Source organism: Alligator sinensis, unplaced genomic scaffold (genome assembly GCF_000455745.1).
Source record: "Alligator sinensis unplaced genomic scaffold, ASM45574v1 scaffold358_1, whole genome shotgun sequence".
Taxonomy (NCBI): Eukaryota; Metazoa; Chordata; order Crocodylia; family Alligatoridae; genus Alligator; species Alligator sinensis.
Genome location: NW_005842121.1, coordinates 1,738,052 through 1,746,379, shown reverse-complemented (window position 1 = coordinate 1,746,379; position 8,328 = coordinate 1,738,052). Strand labels below are relative to the sequence as shown.

At 49.9% G+C, this 8,328-nt stretch overlaps 1 protein-coding gene across 1 annotated transcript in view; it reads left to right on the top strand.

Annotated features, from left to right (window-relative positions):
• TXNDC16 (thioredoxin domain containing 16) overlaps positions 1-8,328 on the top strand; it is a 70,289-nt gene that overhangs the window by 32,734 nt on the left and 29,227 nt on the right. The window contains exons 9-12 of the mRNA XM_014520500.2: positions 2,189-2,355; positions 3,840-3,900; positions 5,903-6,041; positions 7,806-7,952. Of these exons, the coding sequence (XP_014375986.1) occupies positions 2,189-2,355; positions 3,840-3,900; positions 5,903-6,041; positions 7,806-7,952 (514 nt within the window). The remainder of the gene's footprint in view (positions 1-2,188; positions 2,356-3,839; positions 3,901-5,902; positions 6,042-7,805; positions 7,953-8,328) is intronic.

Sequence of the window (8,328 nt, the reverse complement as noted above, 5' to 3'; positions counted from 1 at the left end):
GTACGCCCTTTTTATATATTTTTTTTTTCCCCCCCCCCCCCACAGCACTGAGGATGCTGATGGATTATCTGCTCAGCTCTTCTTCTGCCACTGTAAGCGTGTCATGGATCCAACACAGCCATGCAGAAGGACTCCCATGGAGCAGCCACTGAGCACACTCAACATCCACAAGTATCTCAAGCTGATGGAGGCACCTATTGTGGTACGATTTGCCATGAGCTGTATCTCACTGAAGTCTTTTGGGTAGGGCTGAGGGCATGGAGGGTGGGTAGTCTACAGCTGTGTTATAGACAGGATCAGGAGTGAAAGTCCAACCCCAGTAAAATCAATGGCAAAACTCCCATTGATTTCAATGGGTCCATGACATCATAGAAATCATAGAAAAGTAGGACTGAAAGGGACCTCCAGTGATCATGTAGTCTAACCTCCTGCAGGAGGCAGGATCACCCCTGTCCAAACAACCTATTGGTAAAACTTCCCAGTCAACCCTGATACAATCACAGGACATAACACCAAACCTGACACAGATAAAGCAGGGGGATCATGGTGGCCAATGTCCTGCTGCTGCAGTTTGTTAAAATATACTTGAGAGATCCCAGGAAGAGGGAAACAACTCCCAGAACAGAAGGAGGCAACCCCCCACCCCCTCCAGGTCATATGACCATGGGTTAAAATTCCTTCCTGACCCTAAATATGGCAATTAGTCTGATCCTGATCAGAGGGGCAAGATCTTTTACCCAAGAACCTTTGGCTTTGGTCCCAGCAGGAGCAATGCCATGGCCCAGTCAGGGCTGCATCCAGCAGCCAGTGTTTCTGAGGGAGTTGATCCATGGATCCAAGTATCAGCAGGAGGCAAAAAAATCCTTCCCATACTCATGCAGCAGTCAGCAAAGTCCAGAGGCATGGGGAATACCCATAGTAGGACATTGGCATTGCTATACCTAGATCATCCCTGACCAGTGCTTATCCGTCCTCTTCTCGAACACCTCCAGTGATGGAGATTCCACAACTTCCCTAGGCAGACTTCCTCACCAGGCCTCAGGGTGCAGACACAACGCAAGAGCGAGGGGGAAATTTTTCCTGGATTTTACTCTATGGTAAGAGTGGACGCATGACCAGTTCTCCTAAGCTGCTTGCCTGCTGTAGGCAGCATTGCAGTGCCCACCCACCAGGAGACAACAGAGCTAGTTTACACCGGGCAAACGACTACTCAAGATGAAGCTGGCTACTGGAGGCAGCCACATGTTCTGGCCCACAGAGCCCTCCTAAAGATGCTCTGCATTTCTCGAGGGGTAACTCTGGCTAGGTCAGAGTGGCTTACTATGCAGCAGAGCTGCACATTGTGTGGCCACTCCACTTCCACTGTGTAGCTGATCTTGTTGGGCCCCAGGCAGTTTACATCTACAAAGGAATTCCCCTTTAGGAGGGGTTTGGCCCAGCCCAGCTGCAGCTTTAGCCCAGGTAGGGGAGGGAATTTAAAAGGGGGAGAATGGGACAATGAAATGGGCCAGCCTGTGGAACATCCCTGCTGGGGCATGCAACATAATGGGAATGGGAAGGGAAGGCAACCCAGGGCATGTTGCATGTTACAAGAGGTTCAGTGCTGCCTGCAGGATTTGGGTGCTGGCTTCTGGTTCAAATGAATGGGAGTGGCAGCCACATGTTAGGTCACAGGCAGCAAGGACAGTAAGGCACAGAAGTTTTTTGACAGGGAGGCAGTTACCCTTTGAAACAATTTTCCTGGTCTCATGGTGGGTTTTTCATCCCTGGGAGCTTCTCGGTCCCATCCAGCTGCGTTTCTAACAAAGAGTTTTCCATCTGACCACAGTGATGGGATTTGAAACGGGAATTCATTCAGGGAGATGCTGCTGCCTGGGTTATACAAGGAGTCACTGCAGATGATTGTGATGTTTCTTTCTGGCCTTAAAACCTCAGATTCTATTAACTTCTAAAATCCCAGCAGCCCAGTGCACAGGAGGCTCTTCCATTCCGGTTTTGCCTCTGATGGGCAGGCAAAGAGGACAGTGAGCCGAGTTCTGCTTTTTGGGTGATTGGATCTGGTTGTCGTAGGAGGACCATGGACACTATCTGACAACCTAGTTAGTGTAAGGGATTGAAAGTCCCCTAAGCATCCTCGTTCATGCATGCTGGGAAGGCGTCTAACCGCGTGACTCTGTCTCTCCTTCAGACTGAAGTTGCTGCAGATCCTGAGAAGGTTTCAACAGTTCACTTGCAGCTCGGCCTGCCCCTGGTGTTCATCCTCAGTCAGAAAGAGACCTACGAGGCTGACCACAGAACTGCAGAATTTGTTGCATGGCAGCTGCTGGGGAGAGCAGGCGTTGCGCTTTTGGCAAGGTACGTTGGCTCAGACGAGTTTCTGGTCTCCTGAGACGCGTGTGTAGCTGGGACACTGTAGAACTTGTGAGCTGGGGCTGGATTCTGTTACATCGAAGTCAGCTCAGTGTCATGCTGTCACAGGTAGGGCAGCATTAGAGTGATGGTATAGCTGTGATGGTCCCGGGCAGTGTCTACCTTTTTGCAGGGTGGGCCAGATGAGCAGTGCTGGTGGACTCATTCCGGCACCTGGGGTGGGTGCAGCAGGGGTAAGAGGGCTTGGCTTGGTCCCACCCTGGCTTTGTGAGGAGGGGAGGGCTTGACCTGTCTCTGATCCAGCTGCACAGGGGGAAGGCAGCATGACCCAGCCCTGATCTGGGTCAGAGGAACTGCATGGTCATACAGAAGGCCTGACAGGGAGAGCCCTTAAACCACCAGCTGGTTGGGGAAGAGAGCTCAGGCTAGGGTTTGTTTTGTTCTTCAGTGAAGACTAAATAACCCCCAGAAGGGGGTGGGAGTTGTGACCACATGGGTTTGTGCTGAGTAGGGCCCCTAGGGTCCAGAGATCTCTATTGATCGTACTCTTATCAGGGCGCTGGATGGCGGCTGTGCTCTGTGGGACCTGCCTGAGGCCTGTGGGCTTGTCTAGACCTCACCCTGGGAAGGTGTGGGCCGGCCCGGCCCTGCCTATGCCCTGCCCATCCGTACCTGCCAATATGCTCTGGAGCTGGAAGCTGGCCTCTGAGATTGCTCTGGACTGTGTCTGGTGCATGCTTTGAGACTTGGGTGCTGGCACCAGCCTGGAGCAGCCGCCACCCCTGCCCTGAGGCTGTACCCCAGTTTAGCCCTCCTGCTCCACTGTAGTGCTCAGAGGTGCCACCCCAGGGGCTCCAGCTGTCTCTGCAGGGGTTGGCAAGTGACATCATGGGCAAAGCCGTGCTGGGAGCAGGGCTTCCTGAGCTGTCCTGCCATCCTGAGCAGGTGAAGCCTTAGGCTGTGGCAGGAGCTTTGGAGAGCCTTGTTCCTCAATGAGACCCAGTTTGCCCTCAGAAGCTTTTCTACTCCACTGCACTGGATCAAGGCTGGGACTGAGCACCCTCCATGCAGTGTGGGCACCTTTCCTGCCAATGCTGCCTGGGTGCCAGGACTGCCACCTTCTCATGTGGGCCTGGGCACTGACACTGGTGGTTGGCGGCTGGGGGAAGCTCTGAGCTCCAGCCCCTCTGTCCCAGGAGGCTGGCAGCAAAGCTCCTTGTGGGACTGAGTGGGACCAACTGGGCTGGTTCTCTGCCAGCACAATGCCCCACTGCCCCAGGGCAACCTGGCATGTGAGACAAAAGCCTCCAGCAGGCCAGGCTGGGCCCTGGGCCACAGGGTATGGGGAAAGGCAAAGGTTGGGGGGATATGTCCATTGCTGACATCACTTCATAGTGACTGGCCAGGAGGGTACTGAGGTCCTGATCCTGCACCATCCTCATTAACGTGACATGTTTGTATCTCCAAAGGGACTCCTTGGGTCTGAATGTCCTTCTCCAGTCTAATGTTGCTCTGAAGACAGCAGAGGAGGTGAGTCCTTCTATTTACGTGGCATGTCTCTGAACACGGCAAACGTAGCAAGGGATTTTTCACAGCAGTTTTCCTTGCTGTTATTTAACAGTTTCCCCTGAAGGCTTGAAAGGGGTTTTTAGTTGTTGTTTTGTTTGTGGGGGGGGAGGTTGTAAGTGCACAGGTGGGTCATGGCACAGCTGCCCAGGCCTGGTGCCCCCAAGATCTCATGAGTCAAGAGGAAGCAAGCATTTATTTGGGGGAGCTAGGCATCTCAATGTCAATGAAGTACCCGGTGCAGAGAGCTGGCAGCTGGTCCCATAGAAGTCTCCAAGGATCTGGACTTTTAAAAGAGCCTTTAACAAAGTCCCTGAGAAGCAGCTAGTTAAGAAACCAAATCATGATGGGGTGAGAGGCAGCCAGTGATGTCCAAAACTAATGAAGAGATGGAAAGCAAAGAGTCGGGCTGTGTCCATGTCAGCCGGCAGCTCTAGCATTACTTATTCTAGCTCTTAATGACCTGGAAAAGAAGGACAGGCACAAAATGAGTTTGGCTGGTCAGGGCGCAATGAGTGTGGGGAACAGCAGAAGGACCTGACCTAGCTTGCGCTGATGGAGGTATCACAGTGCCAACCGCTGCAAGGTAATGACTCGTGTGCTTCCAAGGCAGGCAGGACTAGATGGGAATCTCCCTTCCCCATGAGGAGTGCCACTTGGCTGGTGAGTGACACGCACTTGCTCCGTTCCTGCCCTCTGAGCCAGTGGGATGAACTGCTGGGGTTTTTCCACTTTATTTTTTCCACAGTGCAATTCATTAAAAATTAATATTCTCTCAAAATATGTTTTTATGTTTCTGAGCCAGCAGGTCCCATTGTATACAGGAGGCTAAAGCAGCCTTCTTGTGTTACAGGTGCAAGGTCACACAAAGAAGGGAAAGCCAATGCAACAAGGGGCAAGTCAGAATATAAATCAATGTGGTTGCCCTCTTGGTTTCATTCAATGATAAGCTGGCTTCAACCCAGATTCTTTCCTTTAGCAGGGATTTGTGTTTTTCCCCAGGAAGACCATTTGTGACAGGCTCCCAGGTGGAGATGAAATGTTCACCTTTGTTTGGCAGAAGGCAGAGAAAATGTCTCGTGCCTCATTTCTCCATCTGGCAAATGGGAAGGATACTTTCCTGTCACACAGGGCTTTGTTGTGAGGTTAACAACCCTTAATACCATGATATTATAGTGATCAAGGCCAGAGAAGGTATATCTACACTGCTATTTAGGGGTGACCTGAAGCATCACTGTCAACTAGTCTGTGCTATATGAGCCACCCTTTCTTGTCTATGTTACCTTGCTTGTGCTACATGAGAGCACAAAAGGAGAGACAAGTAGGGGCAGATTGGTGCCTAGAAGGGCTCCATTCGAGGAACAGGCCAAGCTGAATGGAGCTCTTCTAGGCATCAGTCTGCATGCTACAGGAATTTACACATGTGCTTCAGGAGTGTGTGGGGGGCACTTTAGTTAGAGCAGCTCCAAGAGCCGCTCTAATTAAAGCACCTGAAGCATCTCATGTATCGGCACTCCTGTGCTGAAAAATGGTGGTGGCGGTGGTGCTTTAACTAAAGCTCGTCAAATGAGCATGGTAATTACTGTGCTCCAGCAAACTTGAGGGTCTTGTGCATTAGTGTCCCCGCTGCCATTTTTCAGCATGGGGATGCTAATGCACGAGATGCTGGAGTTTGCTGGAGAGCAGTAATTACCATGCTTCAGCAGACTTGATTAATCAAGTCTTCTCTGATGCGCTTTAATTACAGCACCTCGGAGCAGCTTTGCTGCATGTGTATAAACTCCCTATTTGTCTTAGCTCTGGGTTCAGGAGCATTTATCAGTTCCAGAAAAGGGGCTGTATGGTCCCTTTGATTTTGGAACAGGACACCCTTGTAGCTCTGTCTAATTTGTAGTGAGTCCAGCTGTTCCCGGGCACAGTCAAAAGCAAATATGTTGTCACAGCTGATGCTTTACTTTTCCTCCAGGGTGTGCCCATCAAGTACCTGGTTTTGGAGGATACTGATGAAATTATTGCCCTCGTGGAAAATAAGCTGAAAGGGGAACAATTCCAGGAGTATGAGGAGGAGGAAGAAGAAGAGGAAGAAAAAGAGAATAGTGATAAAGGTAGTGCTGGTGTTTGGGATTCTTTGCATATGTAGCTATGTGCTAATTGATTGTGAAGGCTGTGGACAGATAGGCATGTGCCCTCATGTAAATGACCTTGGTTTTGTATGCTGCTATAAATGACAGGAGGTTCAGGAACAGGCAGACATACAGGTGTCCTGAGGTTGCCCACACAAGCAGACAGCTATTACTCTGCCTTGCTGCTGGATGACCTGCAAGCCTGCTTGCCTCTAGCAAATGGATGTCCTAAACAGAAGTGGATAGATGAAACGTAAATCAGTGTAATTTACCCCAGTAGTGTTTTACTCCTGATTTCTTCCTGCAGTAATTCTCCACCAGATTGGGCAAAGTTGCCACAGCTCAACGAGTTGTCATCTATCTGCTATTTATGGCGATAAGGCTAGAAGAAATGTGTCTTCTTTTTACTTCCTAAGAAGAGTTAACCTGTGAAACAAGGGGCTTAAATTATTAGGTGTCCAATTTGAAGCATCTTAGAGGGGCCTGATTTTTTGGAAGCTGGGTGCCCAGCACAAGCTGAAATTATCCCCCTTTGGGACACTGCAAGTCAGGACTCTGAAATAAACCATGAGTCTCTTGGAAAGTGTGGGCTGCTGTCTCTTTGAGAGCCCATTTGAGCTCTGCGTTCAAATTCCACTTTTCTTGGCCAGGGGGCCCAGGGGTACATGTTCACCTGGTCTGTGCTTTAAAAATCACTTGTTTTCTGGAAAAAACAAACTGTCTGTTTCCAATCCTTTCATGTAAGTTCTCAGGGAAACCAAGAGCCCACGTAACACGAGAAGTTGTCCAAGACAAACAAAAATGCAATGTGTATCCTAGAAAAAGGGTATTCTCTTCTCTGTAGCCCCCATCCTTCCCTGGTGTAAATTGGCCTAATCCCAGTCACTTCAGTGGAGCACTAAGTTTCTAATGAGTGCATGTGTCTACACAAGACATGTACTGTGCAGTAGACTAATTAGCTGCACAGTAAACATCTGCACATCTACATGTGCACCGCTATTAGACTAGAGTAAAATAATTAGCTCTGCAGCGGAGTAGTACTTATCCAAGTACTATCTTGCTGTGGAGTTTTTTACTCTGCAGCAGTGCACGTGTAGATGCTGCCCCAGCTGGCTAGGGCATGAGGGTGCTTCAGTGCAGGGGCTGCCTGCCAGGTAGACCCACACTGCAGTATCCTTGTGCCCCAGCCAGCCCCTCCGCAGCACATTGAGCTTGGGGGAGCAGCTCCAGGCTGGCAGGCTAAACCCCTGGGCTCCTTGACAGCCAGAACTGCTCCAACCTGGCTCAATGTGCCGTGCATGAGTAAAATCTGGAGCTTATTGCTCTGGAGTTGCTCCCAGCCACGCATTCAAACAGCGTGCCTGGGAGTAATAAACTCCAGAGCAACAAGCATTGGAGTTTTATTCATGTACATTAATTGCATGTGTAGATGTGTCCGATGAGTAGCAAATGGTATAGGAGCAAGTAACAGCTGCTGCTTCATGCCCTGATTGAAACTGGTGCTCTGCTGCGTTTTGGCCCTCTCCTTGGAGCCACCTGTTGCAAGCTCTTTGTGGCAAGGACTGTCTTTTCCTAATGGGTATGTACAGCACCTAGTACCATAGGACAGAATAATAACCTAGTGCCACGTAGCTCCACAGGGCATAATAATACACCCCCCCATCTGTCTTTTCCTTGCATTCAAATGCTTAGAAACAGTGAATTCCAGCATTATTTGTGCATTCATCTACTGCTGCTGAATTACAGATGTGCAAGATGACCAGGTGGTAGAGGCCATTCACAGAGACCGGAAGAGAGAACTCCCTTTAGACCTCATCCGAACCCTGACGGAGGAGATGTTTCACCGGGCCCTGACAGAGACTGGCCACACAGCGGTGCTGTTCTACGCCAGCTGTGAGTACAGGCACCTAAACGTCAGTCGTATTTCGCTCTCCGTTTTTTGATGAGCCTTGATTTTTATTCTGACTTAAGCTGTTAAACTGATCTCTCTCCAAGGCCTCGGGTACCCTCCCAGACCTAAGCAATGCAATTCGATTGACAGTTGTAATTGATTCATCCCGATTCGACACTCTATCTAGGGGCAGCAAAACCGTCAAAAATGAAATATTTTGAGCTTTTGTAGTGCAAAATAAACGCAGTGGTGCTCTGCTGTCTCCAGGGGGTGCCTCATTCCAGGATAATTCTCTGTGGCCACATCTACACGAGTCGCTTATTGTGCAGTAGCTTGTTACTACTGCACAGTAGTGTCACAGGGCTTGAACTATGACAC